Here is a 24,990-nt window from a genome sequence, read left to right as displayed (position 1 = left end):
CCTTCTGCCTTTCAGTTTATTCCCTTTGTCCATTACGGACAGTGTTAAGTGTTAGCACAGAAGAGGTTCAGGGAAGTTGTGAACATTTAGAGAGATTTGGGTAGAGATAGGGAAGTATATAATGATGGATGACTCACTTTCCAAGATAGGACCTGTATAAAAAGTCATACTCGTCACTTCCCTTTTAGGATTGTAATTCTTTTGTCACATGGCATCTGTTATACTGGTATTGAAATACTCAAGTGTGAGCTGTGTCCAGTGGGGATGAGTCGGCATCTCAAAACACAAATTTGTGTCTGGATTTGACTCTAAATCCAATCTTCACACAGCACCACTGTCCACCCTCAGATTCTCAGGGGTCACTTCCCTGCAGTCAAGGCAGGTACAGAGGAAGCTCTGGATAGAGGTGACGGTAGAAGGAAGACATATTGGAATGAGTCAAGGTTTGGAGTCAGGTGCCATTTTCTTCTTTTTCTTTCTGTTTTTTTTTTTTTTAATGTTTATTTATTTTGAGAGACAGAGAGAGAGGGAGAGAGTGGGGAAGGGGCAGAGAGAGAGAGAGGGAAAGAGAGAATTTCAGGCAGGCTCTGTGCGCTGTCAGTGCAGATTTCCACACAGGGCTTAATCTCACAAATGATGAGATCATGACCTGAGCTGATATCAAGAGTTGGACACTTAACCAACTGAGCCACCAGGAGCCCCAGCTGCCATTTTTTCCCTTTTTTTTTTTTTTTTTGTTTCTTTATTTTTGAGAGAGACAGAGAGATAGAGCATGAGCAAGGGAGGGGCAGAGAGAGGGAGACACAGAATCTGAAGTGGGCTCCAGGCTCTGAGCTGTCAGCACAGAGCCCGACGCAGGGCTCAAGCTCACGAACTGTGAGATCGTGACCTGAGCTGAAGTCGGATGCTCAACTGACTGAGCCACCCAGGCGCCCCACCTCCCCCAAGTGCTATTTTCAAGTTCAGGCTTGACACCAACTAGCCGTGTGATCTTGGGCAAATCACTTCATCTTCCTAGGTCTCTTGTTGCCTCATCTGTGAAATAGGGATACAGTAGCTACCTGACAGGATTTTGTGAGGACTGAATGAGATGATGCCTGGAAAGCATCAGACACTCGATGCATTGTGGTAACAGTGTTGGTGGTGGGTGACAGGGGTTATCCACAATAATGATGGTCATTTCATGCAAGATTAGTGCTGAGGAAAAGTCTGCTGAAAGAAAACATATTGAACCATGAAGTTAGGCTCAAGCAGTCCAGGGACAGTCACCTGTAGATGTCTTTGTTCCTAAATTGGCACTATTTGTGAAACCCTACCATTCAAAAGCCCTCAGGGCCTGTGCTCCAAACATTAAAGAAAGTAGGCCACAGTTCTTGTCCTTCCAACCCTTTTGTATTTGCAAGCGTTGAATGTGGATACAAATTAAAAGTACAAAAAAAAATGATATCTGAACATCAGAAAGATTTCTTTCATTTGAACCAGAATTTAGTAACTCATGTCAAATGAGTTTCACGAGTATAGGAGCTTGGGGCACCTGGGTGGCTCAGTCGGTTAAGCATCCGACTTGGGCTCAGGTCATGATCTCACAGTTTGTTGGTTCAAGCCCTATGTCGGGCTCAGGCTGACAGCTCGGAGCCTGGAGCCTGCTTCAGATTCTGTGTCTCTTTCTGTCTCTGCCCCTCCCCCACTTGCACTCTGTCTCTCTCTCAGAAATAAATAAACATTAAAAAAAAATGTTTTTAAAAATATAGGAACCACAATAGAATATATGTTTAGTTCAGTGTCTAGAGCTGAGGAGGGCCCCAATTAACCGCAAACTTCAACAATCTTCCTGTGTCATACCACATAATCCCCACTGTTTGAGAAGATCAGACTGAACCTAGTCTCTTACTTGAACTCACGAACTGTGAGATCATGACCTGAGCCCAAACCAAGGGTCAGACGCCTAGCCTAACTGACTGAGTCACCCACCTGGGCACCCCATCTTGTTTAACATTTTAGATTGTCCTTGGGGATTCTAAGTAGTTAGATAAGGAGGAGGAAAGTGCTAAGTGCAGACCTGGTTTCCTCCTATGACTTCCCTTAATACAGCTTCCTACCTGAGGGTTAGAGCTTGGAGGAGGACGGCTTGAGGACAGGGAAAGTTAAAGATGTTGGAAGGGGTCCTGGGGGCAGTTTATGTTTACTCAGGCAGGAGGGAACAAAATGAAAACCACAAATACACCCTTCATCCTCCTATTTTGGGGTCTTTGTCATGTTTCCTTGTGTTATTTGTACCCATCCTTCAAGGCTAGATTCAGTGTTCTCTGTTTTCTGCATATTTCCTCCCACCAGGACAAAATTAATTGCTCTCTTGTTTATATTTTTCAATCTGTTTTAAATCTCATTATTCTTGTAATTATCTCATTGAATCCTATGTGCCTTCCCCAGTAGACTCTGAGTACTTTGATGACAGGGTTTAATTTCTTTTTCACCTTTATATTTCCAGGGCTGGCCATATAAGCCACTTCTCAATAAATGTTTATAAGATGGAATGAAAAACCCTATAAACAGTGTCAAGGCCCAGGTTTTTGCTCTAAGTACTGTTATAGCAGATTGTTTCCCCCTTCTGAATTTTTGTTTATAATAAAAAAAAATCTATATACAAAGAAGTCTGAAAGATAGAAAATGCCTCCAAGAGATGGCCTTTGTCTGCAGGTTTAGAGATCTTAAGCAAGAGTGGTGGTGAGTAATGAAGGAGGGGGCCCAGACTGCGTGTTGGAAGTGATTGCCCTGGGGGGAGGACCTAAAAATAACTGCCGCTTTGGGAGTTTGGATACCCCTATGGGAAGAAATACCCGTAGGTTAAGCATTTTACTAGGTGAGACGAAGGAGAAGGTAATGGGGACTGGACAGGCATCAGCTCCTTAGAAATAGTTTGGGGGGTGACTATGGTCCTGGGATACCACTATCTCATACTGTCAAAGATGTGTTGCACATCCTACTTTGTAATGGTAAAGGCCTATGGTTGCCATTTGCCATTGCTTGTGAATGATATGGTCCATTAACAAGATGCATTGCTCTTCTGGGTCCACAAATTAAACAGACCAAAATATGAGACAATAATCCCAAATATGCAAGTTTGCAAGGGAAAGTCATGACTTCCCTACAGAAAATATCTCTCTGCAGTCTCCATTGTCGTGTTACCCCTTGGTAAGGAAGAAGGACCCACGTTTCTACCCCTCCCCACACTGTTAGGAGAGAAAGCAGGACCAGCTGCTTACATTTTAGAAAGGAGCTATGTCAGTGAGGCCATTTTCAAGCAAAGGAAAGCAAAATTGAGTGCTTGGATATTCCTGACATAATTGAAACTACTATATTTAGGAAATTACTGGAAAAAAATCCTCAGAGCACAGTTTGATAGCAGCAGAGTATCAGAGTGTAGCAGATGGCTTTGAGAGAATCAATTATTTTCTGATTATTGTCAACCTGACCATCCTGGAAAACTAGGAAAAGCTAGTAATGTGGGATATTGAATGTCGATGTGTTGTTTGAGTCCAATATCTTCTTAGCTGCTTAACAGCAAATCAAGAAAGCGTGGGCAATATACCATGCGGAAATTAAGTGGGTGAACAGCTTGTGGGTGGGTTGTACTTGGAAAATGCTTGGTTCTTCAAATTAAGCAAGAGAGTGGCTTGGCAAAATTAATAATTGTAACGTTAGTGGCATTGGTATCAGTATTGACAGATTGATGAGGTAGAGGGAGAGAAAGGATAAGGCTCATTGAGGGAAAGCATGGCTCATTTATACAGGAAAAGCACCATGTAAGGTAAAAGTATCTTGGGAGAAAGATTATATACGTACATCTATGCTGGAGAGCTATGAGTGCTCTAATGAACCATATGCTAGCTGAGCATGAGTCATCCATGGGCTGATGTTAAAAAATAAACCTACAAACACTTCAATTCGAGCAACTAGGACAAGGACATACAAGTTTTTTCCAGATTTGGGTAATATGGAAGAATTTACCAACATATACTACTGCTTCACAAAGCAGTGTACATGTGCATGTGTGTGTGTGTATGACCCAGCTTGGAGTCTGTCTCTAGCATACCTCAGTTCTCTTTGTACTTTGGTTTATCTGCTGTTGTCACAGATTGCAGTCCCCTAGACATATACCCTGTGTTTCTTCACTGTGAGCACTCCCCTTCCCTGGGGGAGCATCAAATTCCTTCCCAACCTTTTGGAGCAGATGATGAGCCCCACTCTTGGGCAATAAGAGAGGGAACTTGAGCTGTTAATAGAGTTAAAGTGATTTTTAAAAAATCTCCTGAGATTGTAAGTATGCCCATTAACTCAGTGCCCATCCAAAGTGACCTCTCTGCCCTGACACTTACTGATTCCTAGTGGGCAGGCAGCTAGCTCAGAGTACGTGTGGGTTGGGGCTGCAGAAGGTGGGGTATCTCATGGGGCCTGTACACCTTGCCTTGTTGTCATCTGCTCCTGATCTGGAGTGTGGAATCTTCAGAGCAAAGAGGATTAAACAAGATCATGTCCGGACAGTCCCCCAGATCCTTGGAAAGTATTAAAATGGGCTTTATGGTTAAGCATCTATTAGAATAGAATTGCAAAATGACTGCAAGGGACCTTAGAAAAATCCATATAGTTCCTTTACAAATATTTGAGGAAACTGAAGCCCAAGAGGTAAAAGTGATTTATAAGCCAGTGTTAGTGGTTCATCAGCATAGATTAGTGAATTGCACGCTGAAGAAACTAGGTTACTCAAGATAGTCTTTTTAAAATGTTATTTGAGTGTGGTTGATATACAATGTTATATTAGTTTCAGATGTACAACATAGTGATTCAACAAGTTTGTCACAAGTGTAGCAGCTGTCTCCACACATTGCCATTATAATATCATTGACTATCTTCCCTATATGGTACCATTTATCCCCATGACTTATTCATTCCTTAACTAGAAGCCTGTATCTGCCACTCACTTCCACCCATTTTGCCCCCTCCCCTCTGGCGACCATCGCTTTTTTCTCTGTATTTATAGGTCTGATTCTGCTTTTTGCTTGTTTTTTTCATTTGTGTGTGTGTGTTTTTTTTTAGATTCCTCATATGAGTGAGATCATATTGTCTTTGTCTTTCCCATTTATTTCACTTAGTATAAGACCTTCTAGCTCCATCCATGTTGTCTCACATGGAAAGATCTCATCCTTCTTATGGCTGCATAATATTCCATTGTGTGTGTGTGTGTGTGTGTGTGTGTGTGTATATATATATGCCACATATATGCCACATATGCCTTATCCATTCTCAAGACTATGTGTTAAAGCAGAAATGAAATTCTGTCTGCATTTGATCTGTACCAGGGTAACAGCCTCAGAGACCTACACAGAAGCCAGGAGGGTATCAAAAGTGAGTATGTGAGCTGGGACTACAAAGATAGGAAGGACAGGGACTGTGACAGACTGGAGAACACATGTTTCGTTGAAAGGTGATAGGTTGTCCCCTATGTGGGAAGGCAGGCCCAGTGTTGCTAGACCCATTCATTTTCTTTTTTAATGTTTATTTACTTTTGAGAGAGAGAGAGAGAGAGAGAGAGAGAGAGAGAGAGAGAGAGAGAGAGAAAACAAGCCCAAGTGGGGGAGGGGAGAAAAAGAAGGAGACAGAAACCGAAACAGGCTCCAGGCTCCGAGCTTTTGGCACAGAGCCTGATGCGGGACTCCAACCGACAAATCACGAGATCATGACCTGAGCCAAAGTCGGACACTCAACCGACTGAGCCACCCAGATGCCCCTAGACCCATTCATTTTCTAAGAGAAGTTAAGAGTGGGTCAACCTTGTACTGACCAAATAAAACATTTTGGCTGGGTTGAATTTGGCCTGAGGAATGACCATGTTCCTGATGGCACAAACACTGTCATCTACCTAAGTCTGTAGGCTGAGCATATAAAGGAATCCATCCAATGGCTGCATAGCAGCAGTTAAGTGTAAGTTTTTCAAATTTTTCAAGACAGTGTTCTGGTTGATGGCTTCAGTATCCTTCCCCTACTTTATTACAACAGAGAGGAATTTGTAACTAGTACATTCATCTCTTTAATTGTTCACTCTTGTGGGAAGTTTTTAATGGATAGAGAAGGGAAAGAGGCAGACGACCTGGAAGAACCACAAGCTGGTGATCTGCTTTTGAATAATAAAAAAATCGCCAGGTGGTGTGTGTAGTCCAGCATGCCTTGTCTGGTACTTTGATGTCCATCTGGAACTTAACAAAATGAAGATTCATGCCAACATCCAGCCTTGAGGCAGAGAAGGAAGGACGAGAATTTCTAAACAAATGCCAGTCTCTCTTCCGCCTTCCTGAGAAGCCCTCTACACCTGTGTCTACACGATTCTTTTTGGAACAACTTACTGGGTGCACCCAAGGGTTTAAGGCATCACCCCGTAGGATTATTGCAACTGTCTTCCTGTTTCTGCCTTCCGCATCTAGTCCGTTGTCAAAACAGTAGCTAGCCCTTTTAAAACATTCATCACTCAGTTCAACCCCCTTTTTGACTCACAGGATTCCAGTGGCCAAATGCTTCAGTACAGCCTGAAAGGCTTTTACAATCTGCCCCCTGCACAGCCTTGCTGTTACTTCCTTGACCTTCCCTCCTCCTCCTTCCTCACCATGTGCTCACTCTGCCCTGCCTCACTGGCCTCCTTTCTGCTCCCAAACACTCTGGCATGCTCCCTCCTGTGAACCTTTGTGTTTGATGTTCTCTGCTTAGAAGACTCTTTCCCCAAATACCCTATTGCTTCTCAGAGAAACTTTGCCTACTGAGAATTGCAATCCCTTCCTCCTGCCCATATCTCCAGGACTCCCTATCCCCATCCCCCACTTCAATTTTTCTTAGCACTTGTCTCCAGTTGCCCTATACAGTTTACTTTTTGCTTCCCCTTACTCTAACTTCCATGAGTGCAGGCATTTTTGTCCTTTTTGTTCACTGCTATATTCATGCTGCCTAAAACAGTGCCTAAAAACATAGTAGGTGCCTGACAAGTATTTGTTGAATACATCTTGAAAAAAAATTTCCCTTCTCTACTAGGTCTGGTGACCTTAATTCACTGTGCTGGACAAATACACATCTTTCTACTGAACTGTGGTTTTAACATTACCATTAATAGACTTTAAAAAATGTTCATTTATTTTGAGAGTGTGTCTGTGTGTGCATGTGTGTGAGTCGGGGGAGGGGCAGAGAGAGAGAGGGAGAGAGAGAATCCCAAGCAGGATCCACACTGTCAGTGCAGAGCCTCATGTGGGACTTGATCTCAAGAACTGTGAGCCAAAATCGAGAGTCAGACGCTTAACCGACTGAGCCACCCAAGCGCCCCCCATTAATAGACTTTTATCTGTTTTTCCAAGTTTTCTGAGTCCATTCTACTTCCTAAACATACGTTGGATTTTTTTGCTTATCTTCATCTCTGCGTCTTTTAGTTAAAACCATCACAACCTCTTGCATTTCCCATCCACTTTTATCCCCTCCACACAGTCTCACTCAGCAGCCAGAATGATCTATTTAAAATCAAAATCTGGTCACTTACCACTCATTCCCTCACCTAAAATCCTTCAGTGGTTTCCCAATGCCCTTCACACAAAACTCTGTGTCCTTACTGTATACCACAAGGTCCTGCACAGTCTGGTGGCAACACTGGTTTTCTCTGTTCTTCCAACAAGTTAACTTCCTTCCTGACTCAGGGTCTTTGCTGTTTTCTCATAATGGAATTGTGTGTTCAATGGCTATCTTTACACGTTCTTACCCAGGATAGGAACCTTCCTGTGGGGTTTGTCTTTGTATCTCCAACACCTAACACTGTCCTTAATCCATGGTAGGAGCTTAATAAATACTTGTGGAGAAATAAATGAAAACAGAATGTAGGTGTCTTGCCACCTCAGGGACTGGGGACTCTGAGGGTATCTCATTAATTAACAATATGTTTCTCTCCACAGAGATTATTTTGCAGAGGATGAAGGGGAGATGGTATCCAGAACATGTCATGTAGCAGGTAAGGAGGCTGTGGGTCTCACCTTGACAAATTCTTGGTCATGGTAAGGAGGCTATGGGTCTGACCTTGATAAATTCTTGGTCGTGGTAAGGAGGCTGTGGGTCTTGATAAATTCTGGTTTCCTGCTGATCGTAATTCCCTCAAATTATGGACCCTTAAATTCATCATGGCAGGGGCGCCTGGGTGGCTCAGTCACTTAAACATCTGACTCTTGATTTTGGCTCTGGTAATGGTCTCACTTTAGTGAGTTCGAGGCCTGTGTCGGGTTCTGTGCTGACAGTGTAGAGCCTGCTTGGGATTCTCTTCTCTCCCCCCCCCCGCCCCCCCACCTCTCAAATAAACAAACTTAAAATAAATAAACACATAAATAAAATAAATTCAGCATAGCAGTATTCTCAGACTTTTTGTGAATTTCCAGATTTGCACCTACCACTATAACATGTGATTCCCCACCTTCCCAGCACAGCACAGGAAATCATAATTGAAATTATGATTCTGTAATTCCAAGCTTAAAGTCACTTATGAAATGATTAAAATAGATTCTGCCACTAAAATTAAATCTCTACTTGCATACCATTTAAATGGGTATAATAATAGTGTCAACATCATAAGTGAGATTAAATGAGAAAAACTGTTATTGTAGACTCATAAAGGAATAAACACCCAGTAAATACTGTTGTTATTAATGTATTCATAATAATATCACATCATTACTGAACTAACATTAGCCAGGGATTTACCTGAATTATGAAACCAAAGTGAAGATAGTTCTCTTTGGGGGAGCATTTTTCACAAGAACCTTGAATCACTTAAGGGTTCTGCCTCCTTCGCTAAGTCATTTGCCTTTTTCATTCCAGCCTTGAAGCCCAGATGGTTCACATGCACAGCAGGGAAAAAGTTTTTAATTTGAATGTGTTAAGGATTTCAGACACTTACAATTAGCATTTGTAATTGTATATGCTAAGTCTACAAATTCCAAGGGTCTACTAGGCTCATTTTGAACATCAAGATCCTCCATTTTGCAGTGAAAACTCAAAGGAGTAGGGCAAAAATGGAAGGGTAGAGAAGATGCTTATTGTTTCTTTTAACTCTTATAAGAGCTCTGTGAGGTATTATTTATTCCCACTTTCACAGTGACAGTGAAGCTGAGCAAAATTAAGAGATTTGCCTGAATTCCCACAATTGGCAAGTGGTGAGAATTCATATCCAAGCTTCAAAGGCTCTTTTCCCTCCATCACATCCCACTGATCTGACTGTAATGTATTGTTCTGTTTCATCAAATTTTCTTCCATTCGATAGCCTATTTAATTTCAACTGATTCTGGGAGAAATAATTCTTTTCCAATTTCTCTTAAGTAAAGCATTTATTTGCATTTACCTAGAAATATCACAATATCAACAAAACAGGTGCAACCTTGCTATTACTATAATTATTATTAATTTGCAAGCACAGACTGTTCTATAATTAAAAGAACAACAATTATTTTGTATAAGCTGAATCAAAGACAACTGAATATGGAAACAGAATACTACCTCTATCCATAACTAATTTGTGCTGTGTACCAATAAAACCTGCTTTAAATTTCTGTTCCATTTTAAAACCCTCTACTCTACCAGGCAAGATGAGTGGCTGTTGGGAATACCAGTAAGGATAGGGATATGTAGGGGCACCTGGCGGACTCAGTCTGTGGAGCATCCTACTCTTGATCTCAGGGTTGTGAGTTTGAGCCCTGTGTTGGGTATAGAGATTACTTTAAAAAAATTAGGGCGCCTGGGTGGTTCAATCAGTTAAGCATCTGACTGTCGATCTCGGCTCAGGTCGTGATCTCGTGGTTCATGAAATCAAGCCCCACATCAGCTCTGCACTGATGGCTCAGAGTTGGCTTGAGATTCTCTCTCTCCCTCTTCCCTGCCCCTCCCCCCATCACAATGCTTGCTCTCTCAAAATGAACATATAAATATTAAAAAGATAATAAAATAAATTTTAAACAAAAAGACAGTGATCTGAAGACACACCTGATACTATGTTAACTTTACAAAAATGAAGACACTGTACAGTGTCCATTTTAAAAACAAATCATGTGGACTTACATTTCAACCTTTTTTTCTTTAAAACCAGTGGTGTAAAAGGGAGTTAAATACTTTTCGGCAAGAAAAAAAAAAAAAAACTGCACTGGAATCACCCTGTCTCTCATCATTATTTTCTTCTTCATCTTTTATTGTCTTCATTTTTCTCCTTGCCATCATTTTCCTGATCCTTTCTGTCTTCCTACTCTTTCTGTCTTTTCTTAGCAGAGAACAAATTCCAAGTTGATTGAAATATCTAGAGGCTTTTTCTTGTGCTCTTTCTGGCAAGTTTGCAGAAGGAAAAAGAAAGAGGGAGGGAGGGATATTTTCTCCCATCCCATGGCTTGTCTTTTCATTCTTAATGGCTTCCTTTGTGAGCAGAAGCTTTTTAGTTTGATGTAGCCTCACTTGTTTATTTTTGCTTTTGTTGCCTTTGATTTTGGTGGCCGTGCATATATGGCCAGTTAGTTTTTGACAAAGGAGATAAGGATGTACAAGGAAGGAAGGAAAGAGAAAAGAAAAAAAGGGAAAGGACAGAAAAAGCATATGATGACATTTTGCCTCTTGGCTCGTTTGTCCATATGTGTGTGTATGTCTAGTTAATTTTTCTTCAGAGCCCATTTTGCTCTTACTTGCACTGATGCCGTCTATGGAGCTCAGTGGATAGCAATGGCTGTCATTCTCTCTGACTTAAAAAAAAGAATGTTTGTAATAAAGGATCATTGTTTCCTTCTGCCAACCATGAAAAGGTGTATTTTTCCATGTCTTCGACCTGAGTCTACATCCCTAAGTCCACCTCAGTCTGAGGTCTTCTGTGTACTCTGCTTCTAGGAAGCCCTGATTTCTTGCTTCCACAATGGTACTTCACAAAGGCAGGCATGGGGTTAGCAGCAGCTTTTCCTAGGGAGATTCTTCCTTTAATTAATGGAATTATTGCATTTCTACCCCCTGCCCTGTTTTCCCTCAACTCTTAGACCTGTGATGATTCCCTTTGCTCCTAAATTAACAGTATTAGCCGACCGCTCGGAAGGTTGAGTGAAGAGAACATAGGACTGGTTCTGCCACTTTTTAGCATTGTGGTCTTGGTCATGCAAACTTTCTGAACCTTTATTTACTCATAGTAAAATGGATTTAATAATCGCATCAGTTTATTTCACTTGGGGTAGTAACTTTATAAACGAAATAATTCATGTGAAACTACTTTGTAACCTGTAATGCCTATTAAAGATGTTGGTTGTAATAATTGTTACTACTCTTAAATAATGACCTGAAATATTTTTGTAGAAACACCTCTTAGCTAGTAGCTTGATTTTTTTTTTTTAAAGAGAAGCTATTTCAGTCTTCTTTCGTCATGCCAAATCACCCTAAAACTTAGTGGCTTAAAACAGGTGCCAACAGGGGTGCCTGGGTGGCTCAGTCAGTTAAGCGTCCGACTTCGGCTCAGGTCATGATCTCGCGGTCCGTGAGTTTGAGCCCCGCGTCGGGCTCTGTGCTGACAGCTCAGAGCCTGGAGCCTGTTTCAGATTCTGTGTCTGCCTCTCTCTCTGACCCTCCCCTGTTCATGCTCTGTCTCTCTTTGTCTCAAAAATAAATAAATGTTAAAAAGAAAAATTAAAAAAAAAAAAAAACAGGTGTCAACAAACTGCAGCCCATGGGCCAATTGCCAGTTTTTATAAATAAAGTTTTATAGCAACACAGTCATGCTTGTTCAGTTACATATTGTCTGTGCCTATTTTGAGCTGCAAGAGCAGAGGTGACTAGCTCTGACAGAGATGGTATGATCCACGAGCCTAAAATATTTACTATCTGGCCCTTTAAAAAAAAGTTTGCCCACCTGGGGCTTAAAACAACAATGATTTATTATTTCTCACAGCCTTGTGTGTGGACAAACTGGGCATTTCCTCTGCTGGTCTCACTTGGGATTACTCAAATAGCTGCAATCATTTGAGAGCTTGACTGGGGTTGAGAGTCCATAGACGGCTTTACTCACATGTCTGGCATTCGGTGACTGGCTGTCAGCTGGGGCATCTCCCTTCCCTCTGTCCTTGGCCTTTCCTCCTCCAGGAGGGTAAACTGGGCTGCTTCACAGGAGGGTGGTCTTGGGGCTCTAAGAAGACAAGAACAGAAATGCATGGTCTCTCAAGACTTAGTCTCTAGAATTCATACAGTGGCATTTTCATCATATTCTCTCAGTCAAAGCAAGTCACTCAGCCAACCCAGATCCAAAGGCTGGAGAAATAGGCTCCACTTCTCCATAGAGTAGTAAAAGCCTCTAATTACAAAGGGGCACAAACATGGACTAGTGCGTTTCACTGGGGACCAGTATTAATATGGTCAGCCACACACTACTTTATGTGAACTGTTTCCGTGTGGCCCAGAATTGGTTTGTACTTTGTGGAAACCAAATTCTGCTGGATGGTACTGGTTAGAAGGATCATAATGCCACTGTTCTATACAATTTTTTGTTGTTCTGTTTTACCGGCAGCTTTTCTTAGTGACCCTAAAGATCGAGGCCCTCCAGTGCAGTCACAGAGTTGGAGAAGTGGTGAGAAGATCCCCTTTGGACAGATGCCTTCCTTGAGAGCATTTGAAAAACCCCCTCAGGTGCAGACCCAGGCTCTTCGAGACTTTGAGAAGGTAAGTCACGTGGGTGAATAATTGTTATCCCAATTAGAAGGAGCACCAAGGGATAGTGATGTCTCATAAACGTATGACCCATGGCTTAGTCTGGATTGTGGCCATTCTTATACCAACCAGTATGATGTCTCTTTTAAGAGCATTTGTCCCAAGGGGGCGTGGGTGGCTCAGTCGGTTAAGTGTCTGACTTCAGCTTAGGTCGTGATCTCACGGTTCGTGGATACATCGGGCCGTGTGCTGTCAGTTCAGAGTCCACTTCGGATCCTCGGTCTCCCTCTCTTTCTGCCCCTCCCCTGCTTGTACCCTTTCTCTTTATCTCTCAAAAATAAATAAACATTAAAAAAATAAATAAAAACATCTCTTAAAAAAAAAAAAAGAGCAGATGTCCCAATAAACGTATGTGTTGTTGGCTATGCCCTGAGCACTCTGGTTCATGGACAATTGCCTGTAGCAATGATTCTGTCTTAGCATTTTTACCCCTGATTTACTTCTCAAATAAATTCAGGAAGTTTAAATGGCACCCTGAGAATCTATAACTGGACCATAGTGCGCTTAGGGGACATAGTTTAATTGGCTGGCATTATATTCTCAGTGGCTGGCTTGAACCACTCTAGATCTCTGGATACTGTCTACAGTATAAGGTGGCCTCAGCCACAACCATTTGCTTCTCAAAAAAGAATCTGGCATTGTTGCTTACAACTTCTGATTCAACTCTTGAAGTGCTCTGTGTCTTGATAGGTTTATCCTTAGATTTGGACAAGAGCCAAATTACTGATAATGTAATACAAGTTCCCACCTCCCTGTGCCCTGGATTGACCCCAGGAAGTCTGTATAATAGAACCTGTCTTCTGGGATTTATATGGCCTGGAAAGAGCACACAGGATTTCTTACACCAATGTGCTAAAAAAAGAAATAGCTCTTTGGTGCCCCCTGGGGGTTGCCCATGGATCAGGCCACATATGAGCACTGTATACATATGCCCTTAGATTTGTGGGTGGGTTTCTTTCATTTTTTGGATTGATAGCTTTTGACATAAAGTAATAAACTTCTATTTTCAAAAAAAGGTGAATAAAACAGGATTGACATGGGTTTACCCTGTCTTGCCTCAATTTGTGAACAGAAATGCTTCCCGAGGATCTAATGTACATCTTACCAGACATTCCTGTGGACAAAGAAATATTCTCAATACTGGGGCGCCTGGGTGGCTCAGTCGGTTGAGCGTCTGACTTGGGCTCAGGTCATGATCTCGTGGTTCGTGAGTTCGAGCCCCACATTGGGCTCTGTGTTGACAGCTTGGAGCCTGGAGCGTGTTTTGGATTCTGTGTCCCCCCTCTCTCTCTGCCCCACCCCTGCTTGTGCTCTGTCTCTGTCTTTCAAAAATGAATAAACATTAAAAAAAAATTTTTAAAAAGAATATGCTCAATATAAAACCTGCCTGAGAACGAAACAGCCTACTGTTAGTGTTGAGGGTTTTTTTGGGGGGGAGGGGTTGTCGTTGTTGTTTTGGGGGTTTTCTTGTTTTGTTTTGTTTTTTTCCTCAGTTGTCATGGATAGTGTTGTGGGGTTTTTTTGTTTTGTTTTTTGTTTTTTTTGTTTTTAAAGACACAGAGCTTGCAGGAATATTAAGTGGTTTTGAACACTAAACCTCTGAACAGCTGTGTGGTGCTGGTGGTGAGAGAGGGGGTGCTAACAACCCCTCCTCTTTTTTCACCTTTTGCATCTGCTGCAATGCAGAATGGATGAGCAGAGTGGCAGTCCTTCCCAAAGCTGTGTGGGATGCTCTCTGAAAGAGTCTGTGGGCCTGTTCCTTTTGGTTGAGAGGTGATTGGAATATCACTGCTGAGGGAACGAGTGGCCGGATGCGGTGGGTACAGGGAAACGATCAGGCTGACCTGGGCACCGAGCAGAGGTCAGCTGACTCCTCAGATTTGGCCTCCCAAGTCCTTCCTCTTCCCAGCCTGCTCTGAGATAGCAGATCAGTCCTCACTTCTCAGTGCCAGGAACCACTGACAGAAACCAAGAGGATGCAGAGAAAAGGCGAATAAGGGATATTTCAAATCTCACCCGCTGTGTGTCAAGTAATAAATGATGAGGCTATGACACACATTTTTGTCAGAAAGGTCGTTGCCAGGGCTCATAGAAATTTTGACTTTTTTTTTTAGTGCCATAGAGTCTGTGTGCCATGATCATAGATCCTGACAGGTGATTGGATCAGAGTGATATTTTACATACAGACTCCTTCCTGTGTGCTTTCCTACGGGTTACCACCTCCACCCCACCCCCAGCGTGTCTGGGTTGAGCGAGACCAGAGCAACACGGGATGGTACTAGCTAGCATATGCCGATCGCTTTCTATGTGTCACGTGCTATTCTAAGTGTGTGCAGTATTCTCTCATTTAATGCTCACCACAGCCCTGTGAAGAAGCAGAATTACCACCCCAATTTACAAGTGAGGAAATAAAGGCACCAAGAGTAGTAACAAAGGAACTTACCCAATGTCTCCTAATGTGGGCCAAAAAAACTCATCATTTTTGTGACCCAAAATAGTGAGTACTTTCTAGGTTGGGAGCTCACCTGGTTAAAGTATGGTGGTCGTGGGGCTGGAACCATTAGCTCCTCCAACTTAGATGAGCAGAGTGTGGTATCATCTTCTCTAAGTAAACTGTAAATCTCCTTTATTTCCCAATATTCCCCATCACGTGCTTTTTGCTCCATTAATTCTGAGCTATTTGCAATTCAAAGCTATTTCGTACTTTTTAAAAACAATATTTATTTATTTTTGAGAGAGAGAGAGAGCATGAGTGCACAAAAGCAGGGGAGGGGCCGAGAGAGAGCGGGAGATACAGAATTTGAAGCAGGCTCTGAGCCATCAGCAGAGCCCCATGCAGGCTCAGACTCATGAACCAAGAGATCATAACCTGAGCCAAAGTTGACACTCAACAGACTGAGCCACTCACATGCCCCTAAGCTGTTTCATACTTCTGAGTTTTTGTTCTGGTGGTTCCCTCTGCCTAGAATACCCTTTCTCTCCTATTCTTCACCTAGTTCAAGCCTACTCATCCTTCAAGTTTCGGCTCAAGTACCATTTTCTCTTGTTTTAGGATGCCTTCCCTGATTCTGCAGTCTCAAAACATTACCCTGACTCTAAGCTCCTCAAGAAAACACCCCTTATGTGTACCCTTCTAGTTTTGAGAACATAGTGTAATGCCAGTGTATAGTAAGTGCTCAGTAAATGCTCATCAACTCAAACTTCTTGGATTTGGATTTTCCTTCCCTATTTTCCTCCAGCCAATTCTGTTGAATTTGTATTTCCCCCAGCCTCCCCTTAGTAATCGCTGGATGTATTCATAGTAAGTTGATGTATTAATTGATTGGTTAGGATAGGAAACTGAGAAGTCAAGAAAAGTACGTTTGTTTGTAATAATGAGTTTAAAGGAAGACAGTTTTTCACCTAAACTGGGGTGATAAAATTATAAATGTAGAGTAAGAGACCTTTTAAAATATTCGACAAGACTTATTAAGATCGTAATAATAGCTAATAATAATAAATAACATTTATTCAGTGTTTATTGTATACCAGGCACTTTTTTAGACACTTAACATATCTTATTCCAGCTGTTTTTCAGTTCATTTTTCCTAACTTATGAGGTAGATGTTACAGCCATTAGAGTTGTGAGGAGACTAAGCCTCAGATAACTTGTATAAAGCTGTACAGGTAGAAAGTGGCGGAGCCAGAATAGCTCCAGGATTCTTGGGTTCTTGGGAAATGAAAGGACCATTCACAGAAGGACAAGTTATGTTGGTGGTTTTATAGAATCAAAATGCCCTACCCAACACGAAACCCACGGAGGGGTGGGGGTCCGTGGCTGCGAGTCCTAAGGGGGCCTCCACTGCCTTCCCCTGTTTACCCATTTTCTAAGAAGGTGGGGTTTAACAAGAAAATGCCAGCAAAACCAGCTGCAGTGTTTGCCTGATTATAGTCTGAAGCCAGCTTTCTCTGGCAGTCCCAGTGCAATCACAGTGATTCAGCCTTTTGAGGCCCCACCCATCCTGGCAAATTTTTCCACTCGGATGTTGATGTCTGTGGGGGATGGAGGAAAAGGAAATCCCTAAAAGGGGGTTTTCTACCTTTATGGAGATCCAAGTTATCGCAGTCCGGGTTTCCTGTTCTAGTTTAGGTGAATCTGGGCCACCACTGCCTTTAGACCCAGCTATTCCCAGCTCCTTTTCAGAGTCTCTTTGTCATTACAGCCTTGGAAAATGAATGTTGCCGGTGAAGTGTATTCTCATTTAAACACACACACACACACACACACACACACACACACACACACACACACACACATGACATCTATGCTCCCCAAACCACAGTGCCCCAAGCATCCTGGTTTTGTTTTCACTGGCATCTTGAGACCTTCAGAAAGCTATTAGATGAACAAGGAAGGGCAGGGGGCAATTCTAAACTTTGAGCAATCATAAGCACAGAAGTTTTTCTCTTTCTTTTATTTTTAAAAGATTTTATGTTTAAGTAATCTCCACACCCAATATGGGGCTCAAACTCATAACCCCAAAATCAAGAGTCACATGCTCCACTGAGCCAGCCAAGTGCCCTGAATTTTTTTCTATTTAAACCTCACTTTTCAGAGGGATTCCGTAGTTGTTCTGCAGAGCTTTAGAAATGTTTTCATTCCTAAGCAACATCGCCAAAGATTATGTATCAGATCAATCTTTTTCTTCCCTTAAGAATTCTGAGTAAAAGGAATGATTCTGAGTGCTGCGGAGAACACAGACATGCAAAGGAGTTACCATTCTCAAAGAGCCGTGCAATCTGAGTAGGGGGATAAGGTATTAAGATTTAGTTGAAATAGCATCTAAAGGAACACAGGGAGAAATATCACAAGATTAGAGGAATTGCCAAACCAATGTATGTCTTTAAAATCTAAATATTTGGACAAAACATTTATTATGATTTGCATGTACATATGTGTGTGAACTTCACAAACATAAATCTTACCTCACACTGGGTGATATAATTAATAAAATAACCTTAAAAAGAGGTTCCCGGGTGGCTCAGTTGGTTAAGCATCTGACTTTGTTAAGCGTCCAACTTGCGCTCAGGTTATGATCTCGCAGTTTATGAGTTCGAGCCCCACATCAGGCTCTGTGCTGACAGCTCAGAGCCTGGAGCCTGCTTCAGATTCTGTGTCTCCCTCTCTCCCTCCCCCACTCATGCTCTGTCTCTCTCTGTCTCTCTGTCTCTCTCTCTCAAAAATGACCTTTAAAAAATTAAAAAATAAAAAGAATGAAGTTAAAAAAATTGGAAAACCCTGAAAACTCTGACAGCTATAGTTACCAACATGGAAAAGGGCAGTCACTCCGGTGGAGAAAGTGGCATTTCAATGAGAAACATTCTTCTTATTTTTTTAATCATCTCCTTTCTGTTTCCTCATTAGAACTTGTTTTCTTCTCTTCACTGTATGAAGAAACGCTCTACATTTCTTCCTGTGGACCCCGAGGAATTTCCATTAAACAGTAATAACAATCACGATACATGTAGTTTTATTGAGTGCTTACAGTGTTCAGGGCTCTATGGATGCACTTACTTCACTTGCATTGTCCTGCTCGGTTCTTGTAGCAGCCTTTTGAAGTTAGTACAGCCATTATGTTCACTTGTTTTGAGAGGGACATTGAAGCTGAGAAGGCCTGGGGATTGCCGGGAAGCACTTGAGCTGTGATTTGAACAGAAGTGTACTGGTTTCAGCGCCTGAGCTCTTAGCCACAATTTTATCATGCCTCTCTACGGACAGCTGACCTCCTTATTCATTTCATTTATTTGTTCATTCATTCATCCCCTCAGCGCCTGAGTGCAGCCTGTGCGCCAGGCCCTGTTCTAGCTGTCAGATCCACAACGATCAGGTATAAATATGTGTGACACTTCGTGACACATGAGCCAGGTACATGGCAGGGGTGGAAGAGTACAAAGCCCACCAGTGCAGCGATGATGATATACCCAGGCTCCCCTCCCCCACCTGCCTATGGGACTCGCAGCGATGTACATAACTATTGAATGCAGCTGCAGAAGCCACTGAGGCCATGGGCAGCTGCCCCACCCCCCACTAAGGACTTATACATAGAAGGAAGTTGAGATGCTTCCTGCATGAAAAGATATGTGTTTAAGGATGAATATTTACTTCAGTATTCTTCTTTTTTTTTAATTTTTTAAAAAAAAATTTAAAATCTTTTATTTTTGAGAGAGAGAGAGAGAGAGCATGAGCAGGGGAGGGGCAGAGAGAGGGAGACACAGAATCCGAAGCAGGCTCCAGGCCCTGAGCTGTCAGCACAGAGCCCGATGTGGGGCTTGAACCCACAAACTGTGAGATCATGACCTGAGCCAAAGTCAGACACTTAACTGACTGAGCCATCCAGGCACCCCATACTTCAGTATTCTTTATATAAATAAAATATTAAAATAATCTGGGGCACCTGGGTGGCTCAGTCAGTTAAGTATTGGATTCTTGATTTCGGCTCAGGTCCCAATCTCATGGTGGTGAGATGGGAGCCCTAGATGGGCTCTGTGCTGGGCGTGGAGCCTGCTTCCAATTCTTTCTCCCTCTCCTTCTGCCTCACTGTAAAGAAATAAAAGAAAGAAAAGAGAAGGAAGGAAGGAAGGAAGGTAGGAAGAAAGGAAGGAAGAAAAGAGGGAAGGAAGGAGGGAGGGAAGGGGGAAGGAAGGAAGGAAGGTAGGAAGGAAGGAGGGAAGGGGGAAGGAAGGAAGGAGGGAAGGAAGAAAGGGGAGAAGGAAGGAAAGAGGGAAGGAAAGAAGGGGGGAAGGAAAGAGGGAAGGAAGGAAGGAGGGAAGGAAGGAAGGATGGATGGATTAAGGCGAGGGTTGATTATTTTGAATATGGTATATGCGTTCAACAGAACATCATAGAGCAATGTACTGAGTTGGAAAGGGGTCCATAATAACAAATTTAGGATTAAACAACAAAACAACAACAACAATTTGACTGAATATTACATAAGATAAAATCTCTTTTTGAGGGAGGAAAAAAATAGAAATGCTTGTAAGGATCTACACCAAAATATTGATAATGATTATGTCTGGGTGATGGGTTTAGCCGTGAGTTTTGCCTTCTTTATAACTTTGTGTATTACCTGAATTTTTAATTATGTTTTCATTCTCTCTAAGCATTCAGCAAATATTTCTAGAGTTCTTATTATGTACAACATAATGTCATAGCACTGCAGATACAATAACAAATATGCAAACCTGGTTCCTGCCCTGATTGTCTTTCCAGATTAGCTAATTACAACAATATAATCACTGTAATATAATTAAGGAAGCTACACTATATGGCTGGGGATCCTAACTCACTTGGAAGGGGTGGGAGGACTCAGAGCAAGTTTCCTAAAGGAAACTGCATCTAACCAGGGAACTGAAGGGGAGGAATAAGAATTAGCCACCAATAGGGGCTGGGGATGGGAGAAAGAAGAATGTTCCAGATTCAGCTGAGAAAGACGAAGTTAATATACCTTAGGGCATGGGTGCAAGGAATGTGGAGAAGTGTCAAAACTGGAGGGAGGGGGAGAGAGAGAGAGAAAGAGAAAGAGAGAAACCAGCCTGCAGGTCTTTGCAAAAGCTTTATGTAAAAGCCTTTACATTTTAACAGAGCTCAATGGGGAACCGCTGCAAGTTTGCAGAGAAGGTGGTGACATGATCAGATTTTCCTTATAGAAAATTCGCTTTGGCTTCTGCATGGACTCTGGGTTGGAAGGATGAAGTCTAAGGCAGAGAGGGCAGTTAGGAGGCTGGTGCAGTATTCCAGGCAACCACTGGTGGTGCTGACGGTGTAGGAGTCGGGGAGATGGACAGGTGAAAGAGAACGAGATTTCAGAAGCAGAAGTGACAGGGCTAAGCTGTTGATTGGACTCAGAGCCAGTGCAGGAGGACTAGCCTAAAGGTGAGCTCCCACCAACCCATCTCTCCATTCCCACCTCTGCTAGGTTGTCACTCTCATACACTTCCAAGTACCTTGTACTTTTACCTTTAATAATATGACTTCTTTGTTCAAGCAAGGTCTGTCTTTAGAATCTGAGCTCCATGATAGCAAGGACAGGGTCTGTCTCCTTCACTATTAGATATGCTGATGAGTGTGGTGCCTGGTTCAGAGTAGACACGGCTCTTTCTTTTTTTGTTGTGTTTTGGTTGAATGAATGATGCTAAGCTTTTTTGCTTGGGCAACTTCTGAGTGATGCCATCCACAGGCAGTACTATTATGATTATTAAAGCAACAGCAACAAAAATCAGTAAAATGATTTTCATTTTTGGAAGAAAAATGAGGAGATCTTTCCTATTCTTGAAAAATTCTAACTCTAACTTGCAATACAAACAGGTAATTCCAATAATAAGAGTAGGTACCCAATATGTTGTGGAAGCAGCCAGGAGGGGCCTTCCCCTGGGCTTTAGGGTCAGATAGGCTTCTGTTTACTAGGTAATATCAAGTCCTAAGGAAAGTTGGAGATAGTGAAGTCAGCACTGAGTGAGAAGTGAAGAGTGATGACATTCCAGGCTAATGCTGGCACCCATGAAGAGTCCTGGAGGCACCAGAGAGCATAGTGAGTTCAGAAACAGGACGCTTTTTGTCATGGCTGAAGCATTAGAGTGCTGACTGAGGTTCAAGTTGGCTGTATCTCCCCCCACCCACTCCTCCTCATGGTCAAAGCCTTATCGTTGCAGCCACGATGATTCATGGTACCACTGCGAGCTCTTAGCTCTTATGCCTAGAGAAAGTCTTAATTTCTTTCCTAGAGGAGGATGGAGAAAATATGATTTAAAATCTAGAAAAATAATTGAGGCCATAAATTGATATGTCACCCTCCGGATAGTAGAAGCTCAGCAAATAATCTGTTTGGGTTGAACCAGTTATGAACAAACAACACCAAGTTCTGCTGGTGTTGGTCGAGCCAGATGTATGGAGAAGCTAGTCTGGAGCCTCAGGGTCCTTGAGATCTCTGAGTATCAGTACAGTTCAGCCGTCCTTTCTGCCTTGGAGTTCATTTAACTTTCTCTGACAGCGCTATTTCTGGCTGGCCTGTTTATTTTTGGTGTCCAGGGAAGTTGTTATTTGTTTTGTTTTGGTTTTATATAGTTCACAGTGCTCTAATGTGACGGTGACGGTGACATCTTGTTATGCCAGGATCGGGCGTGGTGTGGGTGTGTGTCTATGGTGGGGGAAGGCTGCAGGAACATCATCTGAATCCCTATCCTTTATTTGCATAACGACGGCTGCCAAAGATAGGGTTTAGTCAACCTGATGTAGTAACTCTGTTGTTCACTCTCGTCATGAAGACAGTTATAACAAGAAAAGGCTGTGTGGAGAATGGGTGTCGGTATGCTTCTGAGTTTTGGGGGAGAAAATGGAATGATATTATTAATATTTTATCATTTAAAAGACTCTCAAATTTCAGGAATTCTGTTGAAATTTTAGAAACAGTTTCAGAAGGAAGATTTGGTTATTGTGGAACCCAAAAGGAAAAAAAAAAAAAAAAAAGCAAAGTGTAGCATTTGCAGTCTCCTTTCTGAGGCAGGCATCAACAGTCAGCTTCTGGAAGCCTGGTTGGAACCCCTGTGTGGAAGTGAAAGTGAAAGCCGATGAGTGGGGGGGCGGGGGGGAGTTGACTGACTTTGATTGACATTTTCCTTGCTAAAATGGTATGTAAAAGTTATGTGTGTTCTTCAGGATGGCCTAATGTGTATGTTTTTCCAGTGTCAAAATACAGAGTGGACTCTGTGTTTCCTTTCTGTTTTATGTCAGGATTGTTAACAAAACTGTAACTTGATAAAACATAGTAACCTGTGAGTTTTTGATAGGGCTACTTGGAGGATACTTCCTCTAGCCTTCATGTTAAGGCCCCATAATCTAAGCAGGATTAACATATAGAACATTTAGATATAGGGGCGCCTGGGTGGCTCAGTCGGTTGAGCGTCTGACTTCGGCTCGGGTCACGATCTCACGGTCCATGAGTTCGAGCCCCACGTAGGACTCTGGGCTGATGGCTCGGAGCCTGGAGCCTGCTTCCAATTCTGTGTCTCCCTCTCTCTCTGCCTCTCCCCCGTTCGTGCTCTGTCTCTCTCTGTCTCAAAAATAAACGTTAAATAAAAATTTTTTTTAAAAAAGAAATGATCAGGGCTTTTTAAAAAAATATTTACTTATTTTTGAGAGAGAGCGTGAGTGGGGGAGGGGCAGAGAGAGGGAGACAGAATATGAAGCAGGCTCCAGGCTTTGAGCTGTCAGTAGAGAGCAGGGCTCAAACTCATGAACCGCAAGATCATGACCTGAGCCAAAGTCAGACACTCAACTGACTGAGCCACCCAGGTGCCCCTAGAAATGATCAGTTCTAAACTATTTGCTTTTTACTGAATTGAATTAAATTGAATTGAATTGGACTTTGAATCTTTATCAATGAAAATCCTTTGTGAAAGGCAAAGGACCGAGCAAGTTACCTCTCCCAGCCTAGGTTTCTTTTTTCTTCTTTTTTAAGTAACAGCTTTACTCAGATTTAATGTACACACAATGAAATTCACCCTTTTAAACTGTACAATTCCATAGTTTTAGTATAGTTTCAGTATATTTGCCAAGTTGTGCAACAATTACCATTACCTAGTTACACCACATTTTCATCTCCCCCCAAAACCTCATACCTATTTACAGTCACTCCCCATTCCCTCTCTCTGCAGCCCCTGGAAACCATTCATCCACTTTCTCTATTTGCCTTTCCTGAACATGTCATATAAAGAGTCATACAATCTGTGACTTTCTGTTTGGCGTCTTTCACATTAGTACAATGTTTCGAAAGGTCATCCATGTTGTATGAGGTATCAGTATTTCATTCCTTCTTATGGATGAAAAATATTCTGTTGTATGAGGTGCCTGGGTGGCTCAGTTGGTTGGGCAACTGACTTCAGCTCAGGTCATGATCTCACAGTTCATGGTTTCGAGCCCCACATGGGGCTCTTGTGCTGACAGCTCAGAGCCTGGAGCCTGTTTCAGATTTTGTGTCTCCCTCTCTCTCTGCCCCTGCTCTGCTGACGTTCTGTGTCTGTCTCTCAATAATAAATGTTAAAAATATATATATTTTGTTGTATGGATATCCTAAACTTTGTATCCATTCATCAGTTGATGGAGATTTGAGATGTTTCTATTTGTTAGCTATTATTAATAATGCTTCTATGAACATTCATATACAAGACTTTGTGTCCACACATTTCTTGAGATTATAACTAGGAGTGGAATTGCTGGGTCATATGGTAATTCTGTGTTTACTACCCTTTGAGTCCTAATGATTTGGTGTATTCATCTTGAAAATGGGGAAAACTATGTTTTATATAAGTTCAGGTGGTCAGATCCTCCAGGGTCACATGGAAGATTATTTACGGTGAAGGATAGCTTTTTCTTTCTTTCTTTTTTTTATTCTCATTAGTTAACATAAAATGTAGTCTTGGCTTCAGGAGTAGAACCCAGTGATTCATTACTTACATGTAACACCCAGTGCTCATCCCAATAAGTGCTCTCTTTAATACCTATCACGCACTTCCCCCACCCCCATCAACCCTCAGTTTGTCCTCTGTATTTAAGAGTCTGTTATGGTTTGCCTCCCTCTCTGTTTTTATCTTATTTTTCCCTCCCTTCCTGTATGTTCATCATGTTAAGTTTCTCAAATTCCACAAATGAATGGTATCATATGATATCTGTCTTTCTCTGATGGACTTATTTCTCTCAGCATAATACTCTCTAGTTCTATCCACATTGTTGCAAACTGAACAATTTCATCCCTTTTCGTCTCCAAGTAGTAGTCCAGTGTATGCGCATGCGTGTTTGTGCGCACACACACACACATGCGTGTGTGTGTGTGTATATCACATCTTCTTAATCCATTCATCAGTTGATGGACATTTGGGCTCTTTCCATAACTTTGCTATTTTGATAGTGCTGCTATAAACATGGGGGTGCATGTGCCCCTTCGAATCAGCATTTTTGTATCCCTTGGATAAATACCTAGTAGTGCAATTGCTGGCTTGTAGGGCAGTTCTATTTTTAATTTTTCGAGGAATCTCCACAGTTTTCCATTGTGGCTGCACCAGTTTGCATTTCCACCAGCAGCGCAAAAGGTTCCCCTTTCTCCACATCCTCGCCAACATCTGTTGTTTCCTGAGTTAATTTTAGCCATTCTGACCGGTGTACAGTGAGGGATA

General features: G+C 42.2%; 1 protein-coding gene across 16 annotated transcripts in view; it reads left to right on the top strand.

The window, feature by feature from the left end:
• LOC132671191 (myomegalin) overlaps nt 1-24,990 on the top strand; it is a 216,426-nt gene that overhangs the window by 39,595 nt on the left and 151,841 nt on the right. For all 16 annotated transcript variants that reach the window (XM_060621698.3, XM_060621711.3, XM_060621702.3 and 13 more), the window contains exons 2-3: nt 7,977-8,032; nt 12,584-12,735. In XM_060621698.3, the coding sequence (XP_060477681.1) occupies nt 7,977-8,032; nt 12,584-12,735 (208 nt within the window). The remainder of the gene's footprint in view (nt 1-7,976; nt 8,033-12,583; nt 12,736-24,990) is intronic.

The sequence above is a fragment of the Panthera onca genome, chromosome C1, assembly GCF_046562875.1.
Source record: "Panthera onca isolate mPanOnc1 chromosome C1, mPanOnc1 haplotype 2, whole genome shotgun sequence".
Classification (NCBI taxonomy): domain Eukaryota; kingdom Metazoa; phylum Chordata; class Mammalia; order Carnivora; family Felidae; genus Panthera; species Panthera onca.
The sequence above is the reverse complement of the archived record's forward strand: the minus strand, read 5'-3'. Positions and strand labels throughout refer to the sequence as shown.